The sequence below is a fragment of the Sceloporus undulatus genome, chromosome 5 (assembly GCF_019175285.1).
Source record: "Sceloporus undulatus isolate JIND9_A2432 ecotype Alabama chromosome 5, SceUnd_v1.1, whole genome shotgun sequence".
NCBI lineage: Eukaryota > Metazoa > Chordata > Lepidosauria > Squamata > Phrynosomatidae > Sceloporus > Sceloporus undulatus.
Window position 1 is genome coordinate 109,903,435 of NC_056526.1, and position 26,562 is coordinate 109,929,996.

The window sequence follows — 26,562 nt, forward strand, 5'->3', positions numbered from 1 at the left end:
TCTCATGTCCTCTGTCCTCCAATCACTCTCTGGCTCAGAGAAGGACTCAGAAAGCATCATCCACTGAAGTACTGGCCACTAGCTCAGTACATCCTAAGCCAGATTGCTCAACGCAGCCTACAACACAGAATCCAGAAGTTCAGGTTCTGGCAAAGGCTCTTTTAAGAAAAACCTAAAGTTCCATAAAGAATATGTGTTTAGGGCAGTGGTTCTGAAGCTTTTTGCCTTTTTGACCCCTTGTGAATACACAGACTAAGCAAACAAAATATTTTTGTTCATATACTACACTGAATGGGGGGGAGGGGGAAGGATCCACATGTAGATGTAAATGCAGACATTGTTTCCCCCCCCCCTCAATGTAGTACACGAACAAAAAATATTTTGTTTATTAGTATGTGTATATTCATTCACACATTTGTGTGCATCCATACTTTAACATTGTATAAGGAAATAACATTGTTTGAATTAGAACAGATCTATTTAAGTACATTTGCTAAGGAGGAGGAGAGAGCAGGAATTCCAAGGATCAGAAAGCATCAAGGCTTCCAAGTCTCATGCCCCCCTTGAGCAACTCTTGTGCCCTCTTGGGGGTCCCACCCCACCATTTGAAAACCACTGGTTTAGGGGGAGGGCCAGGTCAGCAACATATTGCTGAGAGAACAGCTCTCCTTTAGTGACTATAGTTAGCTGTGGCTGCAGTGATCTGTCCAAGGTCCTGAAAGCCCCTGTGTGGTTTGATCCAACTCTGCAGTTTCCAACTTGGCCTTTCCAGTACATCAGTGCCACCACTTTAGAACTGGTTTTCCCTGCATGAGTAGTTGGTGGCTGTGTTGTCACTTGGCTAGTGAATCCACTCTGGGTTTTAGTCAGAACTTTAGAAGATTAAACAAATTTGGGGGTTAGGATTGGATAGTTCTGGAAAGTTCAAATAAATTCCCAGAGCAGACTCACCATTCCACTGTAGCTACCAGCTGCCAGTACTGTCCTGAAGTTTTGAGCTGAGGCATGATAGGACAAATGCTGCCCCCCAAGACCACAGGCATCATACCTGTGAGTACCAGTCACTAGATATGCAGGATAATGGTGAGAAAGGGCCGTCACTGTCAGTGATCCACACTACATATCCAGGGCCATGCTGGCCATTTAGCAAAGTACAATAACATACAAAATCCACAGAACAGGGATACCTTTACTGGACAACCAAAATGTGCAAAATACAGATTGCAAGCTTTCAGAGCTCCACTGGCTTCTTCATCAGGCAAAGATGTTACAAATGATATGGGGATAATTATTAAAATGTTAATCACAAGCTTATTCATGATCTTCTTATAGACATCTGGCTTGCTAATGTGGAAAATAGGATACTAAATTGGACAGGGATGTTTTGATCCAATAGACTTCTTATTATGATCCAGTTCAGTACTAAATGATTTTAAATAGCCATAAATCTGGATTGCAAGATTATAAAAATACATATATCTGCTGACCTATGGTAAACATGGTCACTCCTCATCATCCCTGTTAGGATAAAGAAAATACTTTGTAGTCTTGGTTATGCAAAAAGACAGAGGTCTGAGTTACAGGATTGGTGGAGAAGGATGCTAAGAGCTTGTATACAACAATGCTTCTTAGGCTAATTGAGGTGGGGGACTGGTAACTATTTTTTCCCCAGTGTGCCAGGGACTGGCACTATATTTGTGCCCATTGACTACAATTGTTTCTTCCTTTTCCGGAAACTTGCCAGGGAACACCATTTTGAGCAGCACTGACTTAAGAAATCAGGAGTAAAGCTTCTTTACTAATCTGAAACTCCTGTCACAATGCCACAGAAAAACCAAACAGACTTTTTCTTACCCTGGGTATCCTAACACATGGCAGAGCCTCACACTATGCTACATCCAGCATTGAAGTATTTTTCAGTGTACTACATTCTGCAAACATTATCTTTGGCAGCTGACACAATGTGTGAAGCAGTGGATTGAGCCGACAGTGAAAGCTGCACAAATTGTTCAGCACCATCGACACCAGAAATAACCCTGATGACTTGACCACTTAATGGTTCTATAGCTGAGAACCTTAATTTAAAAATGTATACAGGCCAGTTCAATTACACAAATTATGTCAATTGAATAAGCAAAGGCAAACACAGACACTGGTTTTGGATTTTCAGAACAAAACAGTTGTTCACCTGTGTAACAGGAGATTGAAGATTTTAATACAGCAACAGTATTAATTGTTTAATGCTGAATCCTAACCATGAAGGACAAAGAAAATATAGGACAAAACTTCTTCGCCTCATAGAGAACCTGTGCATCTTATTCTCCTAAGACATTAGTACCAAAAGATACATGAATATCAAATGTATCTGGAATCCTGTCAACCATACTGTGTAAACTTTTTATTTCAAAATAGATATTCTTTCTACCCTTTGTCTAATAGAGAGCTAACATCCCAATTAAAGAATAAGAGTAATAAAAGTATCTTAATAAAATCAAATATAGCCATCACATCTAATTTGTTTGTTTTTTAAATTACAATCCAACAGTTATCCATATAAAACAAAAAGGACAGCAGATACCATATAAAAGCAAATAAAATGTATTAAGAGCGTCAGATAACTCTATTAAGCACATGATAATCTGAAGTGTGACATTTTAACAGCACATTTGGACTCTGGATTTTAACTGATTATAGCTATATTAGAACAATATGAAACTATTGTTGATAAAGTATTGCCTTTCTTTTTACTGTATACTAAAAACTAAAAGAAAAAAAATCCAAGGAAACTTGTTCTGGTTCCTTGATATAGCAACAGAGGAGCTAAATACACATAACTTAGGGAGAGAAAGCCATAATTTCACCCACTGAGAAGATCCTGTTTCTGCTGGTTACCTTATTAATCTCAAATTTTTAATTGGTGGGTCATTTATATGAAAAAATGTTCATTTATTCAGAATATTAGGACTTTAAAGACCCAAAAACAACCCCACAATTTCTAGGATATATCCGTAAGCATCTCCGTATTTAAATATTGTTAACCTATGAATAGAACAAATGTGTTTTAAAAGCTTTCCATTACACAGTTATTTATAAAGGCCATTTCATGGCATTATAGAGGCACATTAAAGAAAATGTCACATGTTATATTTACATTTTTGCACTTTGTGAATGACACATACAAACACAAGTGTAATTTCAGAGGTAACCATGACTGACTACAGGTCTTTGTCATATGCAGTGGCAAAAACAGATTTACTTGTCTTCCAGATGTGAAATGGTCCTTGTCAGGGATTAGCTCTTTTATGTGAAGCACAAATTGCCCTTGAGCATCTTGTTACTCATGTGAATGCACAACTTAATAGAGAACAGAAAGTGAAATAAAGACATTTGAAATGTCAGTGAGCATACAAACATGTTAGCTCCATATTTGCATTAATATGCTGACTTTTTTTAAAGAAAGCATCATGCTTTGTGTAAGAAAACACTACTGATTAGTCTATGTTTGGTGGCAACGTGAGGAGTATCTCTCAGAAAACAAAATGTTAGAGCAGATATGACCTCTGTCAGCTTCCTCCTGGTGAATGAGCAACTAGAAATAAAAATCTTCCCTTCCTACCATTCCTACCTTTGCAGCATGGGGGCATTTTCGGGAACGTTGCTCCTATATTCATCTCTCAGAATATGACTCCTCAAATGCATTCTCTCCCCCTCTTTCAACTGCAGTTAGCCTCTGTTGGTGCCAAGGGAGGCTTAAAAAAACCCTAATTGTAGCATGTAGCCATACTTCTGGAGAGGACAGGAAAAATCACTCTTCCCTCTCCAATATGAGGCTCTATCGTTCTTAATGAAATACATTAAATTGTTTGATTGCAGGCTAAATCTAAAGCTTACTCTCAAATATATGAGCCTAGGATTGCAGTCTAAATCATACTTAAATACATGAAGGACAAAACAAAGTCAAGTAGCATATAGTGTACTTAATAATATAAAATGAAAAGACATACTGCATTCCTTTCCTTTGACAGGATCAGGTAAACCAGAACATTCCACTTCTGGATTTGGGACTGCTACCCTCCATCTGGATCCGGTGCTGTCACACTCTGTGTATTCAAAGTGGTACTCTGCCTGCAAGAAATTTTTAAACAAAATTACATTAGTCCCATCATAACTACACTTTTTATTTAATTGTAATAACAAAGAAAAGCATCTTCATACAAAATACTAAACTAACAGGTCCTGGCTGGACAGTCTTAAAAGATTCACCCCAAAAGTCAGGACTTAAATGAAACTGCACAATTTGTAGGGTTGGGTCAAAACAGACTCTACGTTTCTACAACTGTTGGATACCTTTGACTTCAGCTGCTGCACATGAGCCTGCCAACATGAAGCAAAACTAGAATTTCTAAAAGAAAGGGGCAGGGTGTGAAATCAAATGTTGATGGCTGGAAGTGTAGTTTAGAAGGTGGAGAGCAGGGTAAATTTATTCGTTGTTGGTTCAAAAATGCACTCGCTCAGGAAATGGTATTTATAATCCTGATCATATATGAAATCACTCCATAACTATATTCCTCAAAAGTAGCCATATATCACACATAACTGCACAGATAACAATTATTAAAACAGTAGAATGAGCCCATGAGAACAGTGTAGAAATATTCACATTTTCTACAAAAAAAGCTCCCATAAATAGAGATTGCCTTACACTGGAGCCTTGTGTTGTCAAGCTCACAATATACAAATCAGGTTATGCTTTTCTAAAAGCAACCTATTAATATCAAAGGTTTAAGCAATAGCAAAGTCTGTGTTGAAACCCCCATAAGATGTACAGCAAAAATGGAAAACACAGTATTTTTAGTATTTTTAAAATTTGTAAATTGTAAAAGTCACTTCCTTCAAGAGAGTTTATCTCAAAACACATGAAAATAAGGCTATTGTGTGTGTGTGTGTGGGGGGGATATACACTGCTGTTTTCCTGCACATGTTTACCAATCTTTGATGCCTCTTTGGGTTTCAGCTGAAGCTGATGTCTAGCCCAGATCCAGAGTGAAATGAAACTTGGGGAAAACCAATGTACGTGATCAGATACAAATAATTTTGCATATTGTCAAAGCCTCAGTATAAATGCTTTGTTGTAACTATTAAAGGAAAAATTCTAAGTTCCCACAGAAGCACCTGAAGTGCTTTTAGATGTTGTGGAGTTTCATCTCAAATGGCCAAGTAGGTCTACTGTAAGAAATGTCTTGCACTTTCACTTCTTCAGAGTCACTACTCCTACAGTGATAGGGGATAAAAAGAGGGTGTTGGAGCAGGCTTTGGATCCACCTAAACTGCCATGTCCCAACATACCCCTGACAACACAGGAAACTACACTGGCCTGCATCCAATGTAGTTATTTTTCATCCTTCTCAAACAAATGGAAGAAGTGTGGGTTTTTTTTTTTCTTTTAAAAATACTGCCCCCTTAAAACAAAACAGAGAAGAAAATTTGAAATCTGGTTGTCTATCTATCCTGCCCAGCACAAGCCCAACAGAACTTAATAAGTGGCCATTCCAACACCTCACATTCTCTCCCACCTGACGTCCACATGTATGCCCTGGAAAATCAACATGGCTTTTGTTTAACAAACTGGAATTGATTAGTTATTTGGAGATTATCACACTGGGTTTGTTGCTAGAATAGGCCCAGAATGTAACTTTCTTAAGGTGGATTTTATCACATTCACCCATCGCCAGGCAGCATGCACTGCATATACAACCTGGGCTTCTCTCACAACTTTTTAAAAATGGGATTTTCTCATTCTTGAAAAGATGTGGGACAAGCCCAGAGAAGCCCACGTTGTATACAGGCTGCATACTCCCTGGCAATGGGTGAAGACAATAAGATTCACCTTAAGAAAGTTACATCCCGGGTCTATCCTGGAAGTGAAGCTAATGCAATAATCTCCATTGCAGGAAGAAAATGTATGTATATAATATACTATTTTCTCAATAATAATAATAATAAATTTATTTTTAGCCCGCCTTTTCCTGTAGATCAAGGAGGGTTACAACATAAGCAATAACAATAAAATACATATAATTATAAAACTACAAAATTACAATCCCCTACCCCTCCCTCCCTCCCAGGCTTAAAACAGAATTAAACAATCAAACCAATATAAAATCAGATTAAAAATCAAGTACAATAACGAAACCATCAAGCTAGAGGCAGGGCATCTTCTTGGTGGAGTGGAAAGTCAGTCTGTCGGAAGAGATCTGCCCTGACAGCCTTTTTGAAGGTATTAAGAGTACCGTAGTTATTTGACAGATTTCTTCCGGCAGGCCATTGCAGAGTTTAGGAGTGGCAGATGAAAAGGCTCTCTGGGTAACCATAGCCAGTCTGGTTTTCTTAGGCTGCAGCAGATTCATCCCAGAGGACCTAAGTGTGCGAGGTGGATTATATGAAAGAAAGTGTTCCCACAAGTAAGCTGGACTTAAGCCTCGTAGGGCTTTAAAGGTTATAACCAACACCTTGTACTGCACCCGGAAATTAATTGGCAGCCAGTGTAAAGATTTTAAAGTCGGTGTAATATATTCAGCCCTAGATGTGCCGGCGATCAATCTGGCTCCCATATTTTGTACTAATTGAAGTTTCCAAATTTGGCACAAGGGTAGCCCCAAGTAGAGCATGTTGCAATGAGTTGGTTCCAGAGTTAGTTATATGCTGACCTGCTGAAATCATTGGGATTTGACTCAATTAGGTCTAACAAAACTCCCACTGGTTGCAAAAGATCTACTCTAAGTATGACTACAACCTGTGAAAATAACATTAGGCCACAAAAACACTTCAAAAATAAAATAGCATGCTGTTAATTCTCAGCTTCATAGAACTACTAAATTAAGTGAAATTGTCCCCAAAGAGTAATCAGTTACAGCTTTGTGTTTATGTATGTTTGGATTTATGGCTTTCTGGCAAAATCCAACCAGAAATTAAGAGCTCCAAGAGTGATGATCTCTGGTGACAACTTGTGTTGTAAGTACTGCTACTAAAACATGTTCTAATGGTGCTCCTTTCTCTAGATAGATAGATAGATAGATAGATAGATAGATAGATAGATAGACAGACAGACTACATATAACATTTTGGATTGCTGCTGTTTTTTTCAGTTGTTGTTCCCAAGTAAACAACCCTCTGGTTCACTTTAGATCATGGGCAGTGGATTGCAATCAGAGCTTGGAAAAGTTGCTTTCATGAACTGTAACTCCTCTCTCTCTCACACACACACACATGCACACACACAGCCAACATGGTTGCTGGCTAGGGGACTGTAAGAACTGCAATGTAAAACAATAACTTTTTCAAGATCATTTTTACTTATAATGGTGTGCCAGAGGTGGGAGAAGACAGGTTTTGTATGGCTGTATAGAAGAGAGATTGGCAAGAAATGCATATACCTCATTATCTTATATTGTACCAAAACAAAGGTATAAGATTATTCTGAGTTGTGCATTTTCTAGCTTTTGCATTTTTGCAAGAAATGTGGTCATCTTGAGGCTCTCTGTTAAGATCTCAAGGGAAATACTTCTTTTGCAAACCCAACCAACCTGTATAATTTTCTTAATGGAAGGCTGAAATATTTCCAAGGATTCCAGGAAGCAAACCAAAATCAATTTCTAAGGTTCAGCTGAAAAGGTTGAAAGTAACATGGAGGACGATGCCAAAAATAGATGTGCATTTTTTTTTTCATTCTGCAGCTTTCTCTGAGATTTGCCTTGTTCTGTTCTGACAGAGAAAATGTAACTGCACTTTTAAGGATGCTGTAAGAATTTTTCAAGCACAGGCTTGAGCCATACAAGGCACTGACCTAAAGAAATGTTGCAGCTCTAGTACTAATTGTAATACTATTAGGATTCTTCAAGATGAACCTTTTTGAGGGGGTTGAGTAGGCAATGATCATCACTTCAGTTTGTTGATAGTATGCCTTGTCTGATGTTAATGAACATTTTCCATCCACAGACCAAACAGAGGATCAGCTATTTGCCTCTGACAACTATTTAGCTCAGTGAGATGCCATTGTAAAAACAGTAGCAGCTGATAGCTCCTATGTGAATGGGGATATGAATCTACCCTGGTTTTTATAGTTTGAACTTTTAAGGAGTAATCCAGGGTGCTGAACACTATCCTCAAAAATGATTTAGCATTTTAAGTAGCTTCTTCAAAGTTCACATGAAAAGTTGAAGCAGATTCACCATCCAATGGCATGAAGGCAACCAGCTACTATTATTCTGCTTATTCTGCTTCCAACACTTGTTCTACTTTGCTTCCCAATAGCAACAGTTATCTATGCTTCCTCACCTCTTTCCCCCTTAAACCAAAACATGGGCTGATCTCTGTGCTTCTTTATTCCCCCTACACACACACACACATACTTTGGCAAAGGGTTTTAGTAAGGTTGGAGCTATTAGTTTGGAGGCAAGCCCATGCCTTCCCTTTGTCTCTCTGTGTGTATGCAACTTCAAGTTGCCTGTCGACTTAGGGTGAGACCATGAATTTCTTAGGATTTTCTTAAGCAAGGAATATTCAGAAGTGGTTTTGCCAGTTCCTTCCTCTGAAATATAGCCCACAGCACTTGGTATTCATTTATAGTGTCCCACCAAGTGCTAACCTATCCAGTAGTAAATCCCACTAAATCCCTTCAGTGTGTTTATTAGTGTTCAGACAGTGCTGGACACTTGAAAAATTTTCTTCAGCCTCCATTTGTTTCTAAATAGACATGGAGAGGGCATGTTTTAGAAAATTAATATTTAGGCTGCAAAATATAACCCACAATCTCACTACATCTTCTTGTTTTTTCCTTCCCTTTTGTTTTCTCTTTTTCCCTCCCATTCTGCTGTTCAACAACCACCACCACCCCTTTTCAACGCATCATATATTAAGAATGATTTGCTAAAGTTGGAGCTTGGAGGCCAAAGCCACAGATAACTCATTTGACACCCTCCCATCCCTCGCTATATTTTTCTTTTCTTTTTTTAAAGAAACCTTCTCAAACATAAGTTGCATCGAGTTTAACAAAAAAAAAGTGTTTTGCTACTGAACTTTCTAGATCATACTTCTTGATAGTTTGTTGAAAGACAGAGAACATGCAGTGATTCAGCTATAAACATTTAAAACAATGACCTGCGTATGTTCAGAAGCATTTAAAAATCTGATTAAGGATTCTCCACTCTTGATTCATTGGCTGGCCTTGGTAAACAATATCTTCTTGCTGACTCCTCTAAATAAAATTAACACATTACTAACCTCCAACATAGGCTTGGGAATCTTGTGAGCCTCCAGATGTGGTTGAACTACTAGTTGCAGTTCAACAACATCTGGAGGGCTGCATAATCCCCCCCCCCCCAGCATTAACATCACTCCTTAGTATCCTTTAGTAAACCATGTGTTGGAAAAGCAAGCAAAGAACAGATATAGAACAGTGACACAACTCAATTGAACAGGCTGAAAGAAAAGTTCTCTTACATTAGGTCAAGATTTCCCAACTTGACAGTTTCCATATATGCTGAAGTTCCCCCAATCTCCTGCAAGAATGATATTACAGGCTTTGTAATTCATTGGGGGGGAAATACCAGGTTTGAGGAAAGCAACCTTAGAATGAGTAAAAGAGGATTTTTGAAGAGACCAGCAATAAAATGTGACCTCTAGGAACAACAACAACAACAACAAGCCATTTTCTTCAAATCACATGTCTGCAGCATCCCATGGAGGCTAGCTAATTAAGCATACTATTAATTAATGATGATTCCATAAATTGAACATATTCAATTATTAATTTTGATGGCAGTGGATTATTTTCCCAATCTATAATGATAAGCATTATCAAATTAATTTTCAGATCTAACATTCTAGCCTCTGCCTTTTGTTTTGATACATCAATATATCCATACATTGTACCACCACAGCTGCATAACACTAAGGTCCTGTCTAAATGTTGTATGATAGAACATGAGCACCCAAGAGCATATCCTATTCAAAGTCATGCTGTGCAAGTGAAAAGTATCATCTGCTCCACATCCTCAACCTGTCTCAACTGTGGCTGTGACGTTGGGTCAGGATGAAAGTGTTACTATACTGTATGAACAGGCAAAGAATAGTGCAGTGTGACAAAGCAGGGTTGTCTTGGCAAAGGGGGTGCACCCCTTCTCCCAACACCCTATCAAAGTACGGGCAATGAGACAAAATCATTCCAAATCTAACATCAGCCCATCCTCTGAAAGACCCCAAATGCAGCAAGCAATAATATAGTCTTTTGTAAGTAGAAAGAAAGCTATCACAGAGCACAGTAAATGTTGCCTGGGGAGATGTAGACAAAAAGACTGGAAGTAGAAGAGAGGCACACCTTTTGCTTCTTTCAAAAACAGCAATTTTCACAGCAAAAACTAAATTTTATGGAAATTCACCAGGCAATAATAATTTCCCTCCAACGAAAAAGAACAAGGGAGACATCAACAGGCATAACTAGAAAGAATCATAAATAATCTGTATATCCTTTCCTCACATCCTAATATCAAGGCAAGCTGTTTCAGTTTTCATTGACTGCTAAGAGGCAGCCATACATATTCTCAAGGACACTCATCACAAAGTGGGTGCAATATGCAGCCAGGTTCTGAAACACTGATGCTGCCATCAATGTGCCATATAGGTTAATCAAACAAGTTTTATGCTAAGGTTGTAATCCCTATGCACACACACCTAGCAATAACAGCAAGACGCCCTTCTGAATAAAATAGCATGCAGTCAAACAGCATAATTTATTATGCTGGAGTTATGAATGGACAAAGACATGAACACAGGATAGCATGTTGTTGCAACAGCAAACATGGGTGTACATTGTGGTTTAAAAACAGGATATGTTAATGATTCTAAAAAAAAACCCAAACCTATCCTGTACTAAGATGCATCAGTCCAAAAGAGACATCTCATAGCCTCCATGTATTTACCTCCAGGAGCATGCACAGTAATGTTCCTCAGCCTAGTGCTTTCCACATGCATTCAACTCATCATCATCAGAAACCACAGATAATAGTCATGCTGGCTGAGGCTGATGGGAGTTAGAATTATAGAGCTGAAAGAGGCCACAAGGGCTATCCAGTTCAACCCCCCTGTCATGCAGGAATACACTGAAAATATTATTTTCTACACAGAAAAATGCTGCTTCCTATTCAGAAAAATTATGTTCTCTGTGCAAATAATGTGTGCATTTTGCACAGAATAATTCCAAAACTGTGGATAGCCTTTGAAAACTGAACATTGGCAATGCATTGGATATGAAAACTGAGTTCAAAGACTTTCTTGAGGCAGAAAAAAAATCTTAAAATTACTTGTTGCTTTCTTTGAGAAAAAAATTAGAGAAGAATTACATCCCTATTGTACACCAGCTGAGTTTGGAATTCTCCAAGATAACAAGGGGGGTGGGGTAAAAGACCTTCCAGCAGTTCCATTTACCTAAAGTATTTTGCATGCCTTCTAGCCCTCCCCCATGACTAGCATAAGCAGAAAAATTAAATAAAATTGCAAATGGAAGAATAAATTATGTATACCAAGTTCTGCAAGCCTACATGGTTTGCATAATTCATGGTGGCACCAGAATTCCTTTTTCCTGGACACTGAATCTAGGTTACATTGGCAATGCATTTAGATTCATGTACTCAACACAAAGGGTCCTGGCTATATGTAGAAAATTGATCCTTATCATTTATTTTATAGATGTTACTGCTAGTAACTAAGTCTTTGGAGAGACATTTCAAACATCAGGATGCTGTCCAACCCAGAAGGCTGGATTCAGTATCAGGTCCTGCAATTCCAGTATGCCCAACCTTTCCATTGATGATCTCCCAGGTGTGTGGATCTTGCACCCCCGTTTTGCTCTAAAAGCTGGACCCCAGTCTCTACATGTGCATCTGATTGCAAAACCAGCTTTGAGCAATGGCATTGCTGCTGCTCACGTGTCCAGTTTAGCTCTCATTACTACAAGTCATGAATTTCTGGATAATCAAATCATGAGAGATAAAGTTATGAAAATGGACAGATTCACATGTATGTGTCAACCAGAGAATAATTGGAGCGAGATATGTGAGTCAGTTTTTTTATTTCATTTTTTTTATTCCCATAGTGGGAAACACTAAGAATCAAACCTCCTAGCTACTGTGTGTGCGTGTGTGTGTGTGTGCGTGCGCACGCGCACCTTCAAGTCACCTGTTGATCCCATAAATTTCATAGGGGTTTCTTAGTCAAGGAATACTCATTGGTGGTTTAGCCATTTTCTTCATCTGGAATATAGCCTACAGCATCTGGTATTCTCAGAAGAACGAGAAGTGAAGATAGAAGGAAAGAACATCAGCAATCTAAGATATGCAGATGACACCATAATACAGGGGTAGGCAACCTACGGTCCGTGGGCCAGATCCGGCTCAGCGAGGCCTTGGAACCGGCCCCAGCTCGGTCCTGCCGCCGATTGCCGCCAGGGCCTTTGGCCTCTCATGCAAGGGCGCGGGGCCTTTAGCCTATCAGGAGGAGACAGGCAAGCGGTGGGCAAGGGGGGCAATTGTCTATAGAAGCCTCAGAAACATCCATTTATATTAACATTTTTTAAAAATCAGCAATTTTTTTTGTGTGTCCTCCATTTTTTTTTTAAAAAAAAAGTGTCCTCCATTTGAAAATTTTCTCCTACATTTGTCCCGGTTTATTTATTTATATAATTTTTTTAAAAAATATTTAATTATTTCTTTTTTGGCTTCGGCCCCCCCAGTTGTCTGAGGGACAGCAACTTCTATTTTTCCTCATTGTCGCAGCCAGAATGGTCTTTGCCAAGCTTTGGAAGAATGAAGATAGTCCAACAGTAGATGATTGGAGATTAAAGGTGATGGAAATCTGCGAAATGCAAAAACTGACAGTGCTACTAAGTAAAGAAACATTAGAAACACACTATGAGGTTTGGAACCCTTGGAAGAATTATATACTAAGAGAGAAAAGGGAATGTCGATCATTTGAATTATGAGACAAAGACACGATGAAACAGATCAATAGAGGTTTAAATAGCATTTGGGTATGAAGATTAATCTTAATTTAAAGTTATTTCGCTAGGCACTGATATATTTTATTTTTAATAGATCTAATGGATGTAATTGTTTATTACAATGAGAGTTAGTAGACTGTTAATAGAAACAATAGGTGGGAATTTGAGTTACAGCCTAAGGAAGTACATAGTGGATAGTAACATGATAGAGAGCAGGATTAAGGATGGTTATGTGAGATCTGTATATGTTGTAGTAGCTCTTTTGCATTTTTAATGTTACTGTACGATTTGCAATTTTTATATGTCAAAATAAAAATAAAAAATTTAAAAATATTATTTAATTATTTCTTTTTTGGCTTCGGCCCCCCAGTTGTCTGAGGGACAGCAACCTGGCCCCTGGGTCAAAAAGGTTGCCTACCCCTGCCATAATACTAGTGGAAAATATCATAGTCTTGGAACAATCACTAACGAAAATTAAACAACAAAATGCAAAGGCAGATTATACTGAACATAAAACAAAAATAATGACCACAGAGGATCTATATAAATTCAACCTACATAACAAAGAAATTGAAATAGTAAACACTTTCCGTACCTTGGAACAAATAATGATCAAAGCAGACACTGAAGTCAAGAAATCAGAAGAAGACTAGGAATGGGAAGGGCAACTATGAAGAACTAGATAAGATCTTAACGTGCAAATGAGTACTAAAATTAGAATTGCTCAAAGCACTGTATTTTCCATTACCATGTAAGGACATGAGAGCTGGACAGTGAAGAAAGCAGATAAGAAGAAAATCAAATCATGAAATGTGGTGCTGGAAAAGAATGCTGAGAATACCATGGACAGCCAAGGAGCCAAACAAATGAATCCTAGAACAGATCTAGCCTGAACTCTCAGTGGAAGCCAAAATAACAAACTGAGGTTGTTGTACTTTGGCCACATCATGACAAGTCATGACTCACTGAAAAAGACAATAATGCTCAGGGAAAGTTGAAGGTAGTAGAAAGAGAAGACCACATCCAGATGGATGGACTCAATTAGAGAGGTCACAGGCCTGAGTCTGAAGGACCTAAGCACAGGAGTGGAGGATAAGGGGTCTCGGAGATGTCTCATCCATAGGGTCACCATGAGTCAAGGTCAGCCTGAAGGCAGTTAACAGCAACAGTAGACCTGATATTCATTGGCAGTCTCCCACCTAAGTACTAAACAGGGCTGACCCTGCTTAGCTTCCAAGATCAGACAGGATCTGTTGCATTTAGGGTATTTAAGTTCTTATGTACACCATACCACGTCCTTATCGTTTCCAAGGCTTTAAACTGGTTTGTACTTCTTGTTTACAGTTTAGTTTGATGAAACCTTGGGAAATGGTTTTGGTTATAGAAACAGAAGATATTCTAACTAAACTATCTTTTGACCATGAACACTAGAAACCAAAACAAGGCAGTTATCTTGCCTCTTGCTGCATGAATAATTGTTGCAAGCAGGCAATCCCTGCCCCCTCTGCCTTTTCCTTTAAGACTTCATCAGCCTTACCCAACACTATACCCTCCAGATTTTCTGAATTATAATTTCCATTGTCTCCATGCAACTCTCCTGTTATTCCCAGACAGGACACTGCCTGGGATTATAGGAGCAATAATACAAAACAACTGGAGGGCACCAGGCTGGGGAAAGTCTGTGTTATAGCTTCCAGGATGTTTTTCCCCCCAATTTAACCCGATTAACAGCTTGCAGGGCTATTAAAAGAGATCCTTTGCTAAAAGGGGCTTCTATAATCTTTAGAGATCCATGTGCTATCTATATTTATATGTGGAGAGGAATTAGATGTGCCTCTAAAAAGGAAAGCCTAAAGCTTATTTAAGAAAAGAACAAAGGAAGGATTAGGAAGACAGGGTGATGGAGAGAGAAAATCTGACCCAGTCAAATGCTCCAATGATCTTTTCGAACTAATTAGGCTGATACTGAGAAAACACTCTCTCTTTCTTTATTCTCACAGCAGTGATGCTGCCTCACAGAAGCAAGGAGACAAACCAACCACGTGAGGATGAGTTCATCACTTGCTTATAAAATCAGCACAGTTCTCTGAGTATATTTCACACATGTATAGACACCAATGAGATCTGCATGGAGGATGGGTCCACCCGTGACTATTAACTAAAATGGGAAATTTATCAAGATAAGCACTACACCTCTGCTAGCCAGAGGTAAGGAACAGCAACAATAGCTCTGCTATCTGAAGTGAATAAGATGACCTCCTCTTCTCACTACCTAACTGTAGTTTTGGAAGGTAGCAAGAACTGCTAAATGACAGGATACTATCCTCTGCTACATCTGAGCACCACGGCTGGGTAGGATGGAGCAGAGCAGGCTACCAGTAACAAAAAAGTTATAACTCTCTCCTCCAACATTTTGCTAACTTTCTCTACTCCCGACCACCCTCATTTGCTACCTGAGACTGCCACCTCAGTGGGATAACAACCCCTGCTCTTGTTTCTTTATGCCTGTGTTTCAAAGCTAACTCCATTTACTATTGTTGCTGCCATGACACTTTCAATACTCATCATTAAGGTCATCCCCTAATAGCTAACCATGTGTAGCATCAAATGTGATTCATTCCCTTTAGATTTGTCAGATTGATACTTGTTTAAAATGGCTACATTTAATAAAGTGAGTGTTGGTGGTATAAATTAGGGCTAGGATGGATTCTTGAATGGAACAGAGCTCCACATATCAGTATATATGAAGTCTGATCTAATTGTATTGTGTTGTGAGTTGAAAGGCAGATTAAGGAATAGGGATACAGCCTGGGCTGCATAGGCTGACATTCCCTCTGAAGACACAGGTTCACAGTTTCGGTGTACTCCCAGATTCACCCCTGAACCTGGAGGCCCAGGTTTCTGCAGTGGCCAGGAGTGCTTTTGCACATTTAAAACTTGTGTGCCAACTGCACCTATTCCTCGAGATGCCTGATCTGCTCGTGACAAAACATGCTTTGGTTGCATTCTGTTCGCATTACTGTAATGTGATCTACATGGGGTGTTTGGAAACTTCAGTTGGTACAAACAGCTGCAACTAGAGTGCTAACTGGGGCTGGTTATAGGAATCATTTATCCCTCTGCTCCAACAGTTCCACTGGCTACCAGACAATTTCCAGGCACAATTCAAAGCTCTAAACATCTTAGGTCTAGGCTATCTGACAAACTGTATCTCCCTTGCCAGGAAAATGAGATCTACAGGAGAAGCCCTTCTTTTAGTTCCACTACCTTCACAAGTAAGGTTGCTGGGAACCTGACATGAGGCTCTTTAAATGGCAGCCCCCAGGCTCTGGAAATCCCTCCCAAGGGAGACTAAGGAGTTTATCAAATTGGATGGACGGCTCTCAATTTCAAAAGAGAAGATAGCGAGGTCAATTCAAAAATTCACATAATTACGTGATTACTTATCACATCTTAAATTCGCTGTAATGGCCCCCGAATGCGTCCCAGATTCTGTGCAACATAAGCCATCACATCGGTGGGTTCTTAATTGTGAATTGGCACCCTTGTGCATGCTCAGTGAGACTCCTGATGAGTGGGGCATAGCATATTTAGGCGAGTGAGAGAGAGGAACCAAGGAACCCCACAATTTACAAAAGAGGTTGGAAGGGGGGCAGAACGAATGGATGAAAGAACATGCTCTATTCACGTTAAAATGAGCATATATTCACTCTTGTCACATTAAAATATGAATATAATGGTTATCCAATATATTCCCTGTCCATGCCTCTTAATTAGCAGGCAGCAGCAATGCTGAAGGACAAGCAGAAGCAAAATTGAAGCAGAATTGTAGTGTGGCTTCATGGGAACCCCCCTTCCAGATTTTTTTTGGGGGGGGGGTGAGGACCAGGGCCAAAGGAGACATGTACATCACACCAAACAACAGCGCACTGAGTGTGAAGTTGCCTAGTAACAGGATTTGTGACTTCGCTAGTTCACCGAATTTACTTAACTGTGGATTGACACGTGATTGTGTTCGGAGTGCGTTCGGACTGCCAGCGATCGTGTATAGTAACCTTTTGCACGATAACATGAATATGCATGATTGCATTCGAGATGACAATGGATCATACTTCCAGTTTCAGTCGTGTGATATCCTCCTAGGATGGGCTCCTACTTGTAGTCCTTCGGTCAGCAGACAAAGACTTTTTTAAATAGGTTTTTTAGAGTGTATGTTTTTAATATGGGTAACAGCTTAATTTGCTGTTGATATTGACTTTTTGCTTGTTTCTAATTGTAATCTTTTCAATATGTAAGCTGTCTTGAGCCCCAGTGGGGAAAAGGCGGGATATAAATAAAGTTAACAACAAGGTGTTTTAGGATTGAACCTCCCACAGTAAGTTACGAACATGAGAGTGAGTAACACAGAAAGAAACAGTTGCCATCCAGTTGTTTTAGAAGGAAATTCCCATTATCCCCGATTATTGGGGATGCTGGCTGGGGCTTATGGAAGCTGTAGGCCAAAACATCTGGAGGATACTAGGTTGCCTAACCCTGTTCTAAACAAATGTCTTTCGTGGGAGGTGAATGAGCAGTTAAATTACTTTAACCAGCTATTGATTATTTATGCCTAATCTTGTATGCTACAGAGGTTCCTAAGACAGCTCATAGATAATGTTCCATTATGTTTTGATCCTAGTTATATCCAAGTGATTTGTATATTACATTCTGCTTCATGCAATGGAGCTTGAAACAACAAATCTAAGGGTAATAAAATAAAGCCAGCTCTAGCTGTAAACTACAAATCAGACAAAACATTCCCAGCTGAAGTCATTTCTAGCTCTTTGTGGCTTTAAATCAGCATAAATTCAAGTTCTTTGAAATTAAGTGGGGAATGAGATGTTATCTTTGACATACAGCTGATACCAAAAATGTAGCCCTGAGTTGAATTCCCCCACCTCTCCCTATAATACTTACAAGCACCATGTATAAAGGCTGGGAAAGTTATTTCTGTCAAACCTTCCATCAGTTTTAAGATGGCATGGCCAATGGTTGTGGCCACAAATATTTTCCCCCAAAATTTTGACCATATCATTGAATCACAACTTTAGCACACCTGTAATTTCCCCAGCCTTTATGCCATATTATTGGTGTTTACTAAGTGTGGGTAAAAGTTAGACATAACACAGAAAAATGTGCCTGGATATTAAAGAGAAATGTGCAGAAATTCATTACCAAAGGAGACTAGTATCATCCATGTGAGGGAAGTAGTGCATCTACTCCATGATTGAGTCTATAAAGGAACTATCCAAGGTGCTGAAATCTATACCCAAAACAGGGACAGCACAACAGCTGCTATTTGGAGCAGTATCCCCATGACACATCTAACTGGCATCATCCTAACAGGTTCATGGATCCAGGGTAAGGAATCTTGAATCAGTCTAGCTCTGTGATTATGTTCTTGCTGTAGGATGGGAGCTCAGGATGGTGCAACCAGGCACAAGTAAAGAGAAGGAAAGGGTGATGGGGGCACTACAAATAGGACTGGAACCCCTCTGGCTTCCCTTCATCTCAGCCATGATAAAGGCTCCCCACTTTCCCCAAATGATGTTATCCACAATCCATTACCACTTTACTTCTGTCACAAGACTTCAAACTACTTCACACCACGTCTCTACCATAAAATGACTGAAAATTCTGCACAGTGCAATAATCGGTCATTTCTATATCCAAGCCAAGCTCCTCATTCTCCACCTCTAATCCTCCACCTGACATCACACATATTTTTTTTAAAGTAAATAAACACTTGGGAGCTTCAAATGGGTCAATAGATAATAACATTTTCTATTTCCAATCACATCAAGGGCAGATTCTCCCTTTCTCCCCAACCTTTGTTACACCACTCATTTCATATTCTAATGGGTGCAAAAACATTTAATATAGCCAGAAATCTTACTCTCAGTGCAACGAGGCAAGATTCAGGAGAGCCATAATCAGCTCTTCCATTATTTTCACTTTTACCCAAAAGAAGCATTAGGAATACAGCCAGCATGATACAGTGGTTTGAGCATTGGACTACAACTCTGGAGATGAAGATCTGAATCCCTGCTCAGTAATGGAAACCCACTGGGTGACCTTGGGCAGGTCACACTTTCTCAGCCTCAGAGGAGGGCAAAGGCAAAGTCCTTCTGAACAAATCCTAGCAAGAAAACTCTGTGATAGGTTAGCCTTAGGGTCACCATAAATCAGAAATGACTTGAAGGCACACAACAGCAAGCAGCAGGAATAGGGTTCATCGGTTCCCCTAGTTGCACTGACTTGACCCATCCCTCTCCCTCTCCTCCCACTGGTAGCTGTAAATAGCTTTGCTGGGAAATAACACTGGTTCCTGTATTTTTCTGTTGTGGGATGAGATTCAGACCAGGAATAGAAACAACAATAGCAATAGCATTTACATTTCTATGCCATTTAATAGTGAACTAGCACTCTCTAAGGGGTTTACAATCTGTAAGCCAATTGCCCCCAACAAGCTAGGTACTCATTTTACCAATTTACAAAAGAATGGAAGGCTGAGTCAACCTGGGAGCCCTGAAATCGAACTCACAACCTTGTGGCTGCAGTACTGGCATTTAACCACTGTGCCACCAGGGCTCCCTTGCAGCAAGAAAGTAGCAGAGGGCAGAGTGTACAATCTTTTCAGCCCTGAGGACTGCACAGTGATGCCTGCTCGGGATCAAGAGTCATGTTGATCCTCTTTCTCTTCTTTTGAGCCTTTTCTCTTCCCCAGCAATCCTGATACAAACTGTTCCTTCATTGCTGGCAGCTGGCAAACGCAGGAAAGAGCAATGTACATGAAATTTAGGGGGATGCTGGTGGGAGAGAAGAAATTCTGCAGCACAATGAGAGCCAAGGCTCCTTTAGGGGACACACTTAAGACCCTGTAGGCCTGCAGGTTATGTACCATCCCTCAGTGACACTGAATCAATTAAAATCTATAGATCCTTGCAAGCTGGTTTGAATTTTAAAAAATCTCAGAATAACACTTTAAGGGAGTCTCTAAAAGGAACCCCACAGCCTGCATCAATTGCAGAGCATGCACTCAAACGATTTGACTCACATATGAGCCAACATGGTGTAGTGGTTTGAGTGTTGGACTACAACTCTGGAGACCAGGGTTCAATTCCCAGCTCAGCCACAAAATCCACTGGGTGACCTTGTGCAAGTCACATGCTCTTAGCTTCAGAGGAAGGCAATGGCAAACCCCCTCTGAACAAATCTTGCCATAGGTTCGCCTTCGGGTCACCGTAAGTCGAAAACAACTTGAAGGCACACAACAATGGCATGCAGGGTGCTCCTAATGGAAGTATTTCTTCTTGCCTTTTTAAGTCTCTTCAAGGGAACTGAATTAAGGGCAAAACAAGGCGGAGGCTTTGAGTCCTCCTGCCACAAAACTAGGCCTGATTCAGATATGCTTCCCAGGTGCTTGCTTTCAAGAAAGAAGAAAGGAAAGTTTAGCTTCAAGGAATACATAGTTGCTGTAGTTTAAACATTGAAAATCAACAGAATCTATATGATACATCCCACAAAAGACTGTCTCCTACTTCTTCAATTATTGCTCCTTTCAAATGACCACCCATTGGGTAACAAATGTTCAGACTCAAGGACAAGAAGAAATTAATGAGGGCCAGCTCACAGCACTCCATGAATGTGGAAAAGGAGAACGAACATCTATACTGTTGCCTAGGAGACAGCAGGTGAGGTGGGTGGCATGAACACCTTCTGAGCTCCTCAGGAGACCATGTTAGAAGAAGCAACAGCACCATGGCAATATAATGAATTAGATGGTTCCAATTAAATCTCCTTTCTTGGGACATTTATATACTGCTTTTTAAGGTTGCCTTCAGATTATAATTCTTATGGGTTTTGGCTGAGCAAAGCTCTAAGAGTTTGTGTGTGTGTGCGCACGCATGCATGCATGCACGCACGTGTGCGCACATATGCATGTGTGAATAGATAAATGTTTCACAAACACACCCCAGCCATAACAGGCAAAACCAACACCATATGAACATATGTTTGTTATGAACACCAAGTTAGCTGAAATTTGGCCACCACCCTCCCACTGAAGTTGCCCTCTACATGTGGAATATGCTTGAAATCATGACAGAGAAGAAAAGGCTAATAGATTTTGCTTCCTGGTCTGTTTGCTTGCCACAAAAACACAATGGTTCAATAGAGTTTCAGTCTCACATAAATCATCTTAACATTCAGATCATCTAAGGCTAATGACTGGTCAGTCTGAACCCCCCTCTCTCTTTCTCTCTCTCTCTGAAAGATGTTTCCCTCTTGAAGTATATACCTTAGGCAATAAACAATACTTCCTTTATTTTCACGGGAGCCATGGAGAGATAAGACTGATTTAAAACCCCAGCTTTTTACTGGGCTTCTGAAAAGTTCAGTTAGGGAACGGTTCCCTCCCTATCCCTTTCGAAGTGTTGTTTTTCTTCTTTCCAACAATCTCTCCTCTTGCACTGTAGCATTTAAGATTCTAAATGTCTTGGTGCCTTTTTCAGAGAAGGTTGAAAAGAGCATTTTAAAAAACTTTAAATAAATAGACATCAGCTGCCCTATATAAAGAGCAAGATAAGCTGTTATGTTTTTACAGCATCGTCTCATTATGATTTTATTACTTCATTCTGGTTTTATTTCTATGAATAAAAGGAGAATGCAAAGAATTATAACTAATTAATTAATATAACAAGAAGCATTCAGATTTCTCAGCATGGGAACAAGACAAACAATTATTTCTGTATTCATTCCTTTTATTAAAAAAACCCTGTAGCTCCAAAAACTGGATTCCATTTGCTATGAAACAGAACTGCAAGATTAAATCCCAATTTATTCCAAATCAGTATGGCAACTAAGCATTACAATCAGTTTGCCAGGCACACACTAGTGGTGAAATGCACTTTATAAAAGTGACATTTTAGCACTATTTGATCTGGCCTTTTACCATTATACCACCATGTTAGCTAACACTTTACCACTACATATATAATTCAATAGAATATGAGCCAAGATATCTCTGTTTCTCTGACTAGCAATGAAACATGATCTGGGACCAAGTGATGCGCTTTGGCTGAGTCCATTGTTTCCACCTATGGAACTGAGACTTTCTCTCCCTGTCCACAACTTTCAGTGGTGCCAAAAATCTACTCTAAGAGAGTTCCCAGCATTGAGGTTTTCATTTCCATGAAGTCCACTTCCCTCCACCAAAAACAGAGAAAATAGTGGAAATACACCATTGGATAATGGACCCAGGGCTATTCAGATTAATTTGCCTCTACTATATCTTTTACCCAGACTGCCACCACCACCCTTTGTCCTTGTGGGATAGAGTGGCAGAGCCCCCACTATTAGATCTGCCATGAGCCCCATAATCCGTCTGGACAACTATGCTTGGCTTATGACTTTTCTCTACAGAGGGTATGTCCAAAAATCTGTATCTTTCCACCAGTGGTCTTTCTTCAAAGATAAATACAAGTTTCAAATGATGAAACCTCTTTATATGCCTTGCAACACTCCTCTCAAGGAAGGCCAAATTAGGTGTGACACTGGAAAAAAAAATTATTTGAAGTGCCATGTTTCTATTGTTAAGAGCAATCACTGGAAGTCCTTCATCAGGCATACAGGGAACCATATCTTTTTTTCCCTTATCATGGATGTTTATCACACTATGCTCTTAAAGAGGTACTATTCCAGTGTGACTCCTCTAGCAGCCTCCTGTTGCATGCTGGGCTTGGCAGTTTTAAGGAGCTGAACTTCTCTGCCTGAGAATTCTAAATACCCCTCCTTAAAACTGCCAATCCCAGCATGCAACAGGAGGCAGCTAGAGGAGTCACACTGGAATAGTACCTCTTTAAGAGCTCGTCTGATAAACACCACTGTTCCAGTGAAAATCATCAAGTCCTATGGCAACCATTGACCTCACATGGCAAGCTCCCATAAATGTCTAAAGGAGGGTTGTTCTCCATATGCCGCCTATAGAAAAATGTTCCTTCTGTCACTGTGGAAACTAACCATTAAACATTGTAGCACTTCCGAGAGCTCCCATGGGCTCTGCATAAAGTCTACTTTGGCCTTTAGCAAGCAAACATGGTGGTATAGGCAGTACTGAAAGAATGAACATGGCTCTGCTTAGCTCAAATCACAAGTAGATTTGATCCTGGGACTTAATGAACTTGCTCAGGATTGACTCTCCCTCATGCAGTAGTGTTTGGATGTTATGAATGTGCACTAAATTGCTTTGTGGGTTTCTGCTTTATTTTGACATTTTGTGTGTGTGTGTGTAATTTTGATTACAGTTGGCTCTCCACATTTGCAGCTTTGACTTTTGCAGACGTGATTACTCAGAGATTTGATTAATCTGTTCTCTCTAGGAACATCCAGCATGACTCTATTATTTATTATTTATTTATTTATTTATAGTATTTATACCCCGCCAGAGTTGTGCTGTTAGACTATATGAAGAGGTGTGAACAGTTGTTGCTCTTCTGCTTGCAAATACTAATTACTCTGCTTGTGAAATACACTAATATCTCTAATATTCCCCCCAAACCACTGTTGCACTGGCCCATTAACCTTATCTCAGTATTTGCACTCGCACTTTACCATTGTATTGTTCAAAGCTGACCAGCATGGAAACCCACAGCTAGTATAACCACTTGCTGTTTGAAAAAATAGATGGAAAATGCATATCAATATATAGTAAAGCCACACTTTCTGTGTACATACAAGCAAAATTCCCAATATTGAGCTCGAAATAGTTAGTTTGAGTGAATTGGAATGCAGACCATGGCACCATGCTAAGGGGAAGAGGTGTCATCTATCTTTTTATTCCAGTCAGCACTAGGGAGCCAGCACAAGGTTAATATAGTCTAGACTGGAAAGAAAAACAACATGAAAAAAAGCAAGTGCACATACCAAAGAAACGATCACTAACAGTTGCAGCTTAATGCATGAATAACAATGCTTTTAATGGAATCTTCCCTTATCTTCCCTCACTTATCCATTAAAGACATGAGCATGTTCCACAAATATGTACTAAAGCTATGCCAGTAACTGCACTGACATTTTGCCAAAATATTTATTACTCTATTAATTTTTTTAATGCTCCACAATTCCACCCTGAAAGCTCAGAGTGTGGTTTATTGAACACACTTTTCCTCCTTCCTACAAAAAGCTCAAGGTGACATGTATGGGGACTATCTCATTGAAGCTTTACCACAACTCTATGAAAAATGGTGAGAGTGACTGATCCAAGGTGATCTACTACATTTCAAAGGTAAGATGCTTTTTGAATCGAGTCTTCCCTGGTCACCTCAGTAGCATACAGCATACCATATTTTAACATTTACAAAAAGCCTTTTAAAAAAAGGATTATTTGAGGCAAATACCAGCATTCCCCTCTCTGCAAGTCAATGATAGCAGAAATAATATCTGTCAAAAACATTTGCAGGTATCAACATTCAAGAAACCCTGACCCCTTTTGAATCTGGCAGCCTGTATCTTATATATTTTAATTCTTGTAAGATGTCTTGAGTCTTTTTTTCTTCTTCAGAAAAATGATGTCTAATAAATGTAAATAATAAAAGTGATGATAAAAATAAGTAGCTATAATAGCAATGAAAGCAATAACCACTTCTAGGTGCTCCCAACAACAGCCTTCTGTTTAGAATGTTCTCACTCTAGAGTTTGGAAGCAACAGGTTTACTGAAATAACCTATTCCTATGCAACTATTATAGTACTGATATTGGGAGGAAAAGCACAAAGAAAGGCAGGGTATACGGTTTAAATAAATTAAATCAAACACAACATAATGTAACATAACACATGGCAGACAGGATTTTTAAGGTCAGCTGCAGTGATGTCATAGCAGAACTTCAGCTGTAGCTAGAATAGCAAGGCTGTAACATGGACAAGTCCCTCTTTATGACAGCTTATCACAAGAGGGGCCCTGTCTCTACAGGCCAAATAAAACATCCTCCCCTATCCTCTGGGTACGGTGGTGCTTGTTGTCCAGACAATGCAGGGTCCATTCCCTAAGTCTGGTGCAAGCACTCGGAAATGATGCCCAGCCAGCTCTTCACCAAACCTGGGGTATAATACCCTTGTACATAATGAAAATCTGGAACCTCCATTGCAACCCCAGGCAGCTGTTCACACATGTATCCAGGACCACCTATGAGGTCAGGATGAGGTGACTGGCCACGCAATTGATGCTGGGCACCTGGTTCTGACCTCAGAGTGACCAATATCTCACGGAGGTAGCTGCACCAGGCAGCACAGAAGGATGCACATTCCAGGGCCAAGATACTCCAGGCTGTTTTCAGAATATATGCAGACACAACACAGTGAAAGAAGTGGCAGCTGAAATTTCTCCTGCCCTACTTTTCCTTTTTTTGGCACCTTTCATATCTGTTATGGGACAACATGAGAGTCTCATTAGATCCATGAGGTGGGGGAGAAGATGTAGCATTGGGACAAGGAAAGCAGCAGGGTCAGAGAAGCCTCCACTGCTGCTACCTTTTTCATTTGAGCCAAAATGTATCACAAAGAAGCATGCTATTTGGACTGCAGCCTAGCAGCTCTGTTTAATACATACAAGCCCTCCCGTCCAAAAAAAATCAAGTTACCTGTCCAAAGAGTCATGACTCTAAAGTGAAGAGACATTTCTATCAAGAGTATGGGCTTAAGAAAGCATCTGTTCATTTCACTTCGTGCAAATAACTGTATTCAGATGAGCCATTCAGAGGAACTTCAAATATGTAAGCTGCTACATATATCACAGGTGTTTTAGAAAACCATAAACAACAATGTGGCTTGCCTTTTGGCTTGGTTTTTGTATTTTTTCCCATAACAAGTGGCTACAAAAGAGAGCAAAGCATTAGGAACCAATAAAAGCAACTACTAAATCAATGTAACCTTAATTATATATACAGCTGTCAATCACTGCGGAACATCTTCAAAGGATGCCCATAAGGGAGAAGTGGGTGAGATGCAATTTAACGTTCACCATGCTGCCATCGCAAGTGAATGATTAGCTGTCAATCAACTCCACCCAGGCTAAAGCTATTTTTTCATTACCCATTACATGAATTTCTATGAACCTGAGGTTAATTCCATCACTTGGTGCCGCAGCCTGGGCTCCAACTCTGATTCTGACTGGAAAGAACTAATCCTACCACATCAGTCTAGTAGCGGTATCATAAGACAAACCAAGGTACATCACCATTATGAGGCAGTACACACCTGTTCCTCCTCTTCCTGGCCGTCCCAGGCCTTCAGATGTCTCCAACCCTCCCACACACACACCGAAGACCTTCAGCTTTCTTTGGACTAGGAGGGCAGGGGGAAGAAGTCCCACACTGGAAGTCCCACCCCTGGAAGGTGTAAGCTAAGTCCTGTCCCCCTGATAGTCCCACCCCTGGCACCGGGTGTTACTGGTGTTAACTGGTGGCAGAACTCCTTT

The 26,562-nt window shown here is 39.9% G+C and overlaps 1 protein-coding gene across 1 annotated transcript in view; it reads right to left on the reverse strand.

The window, feature by feature from the left end:
- The window catches only part of ELAPOR2 (endosome-lysosome associated apoptosis and autophagy regulator family member 2), a 102,197-nt gene that overhangs the window by 47,914 nt on the left and 27,721 nt on the right, over positions 1-26,562 (reverse strand). Inside the window, exon 2 of the mRNA XM_042469516.1 lies at positions 4,005-4,125. Coding sequence (XP_042325450.1) covers positions 4,005-4,125 — 121 coding nt within the window. The remainder of the gene's footprint in view (positions 1-4,004; positions 4,126-26,562) is intronic.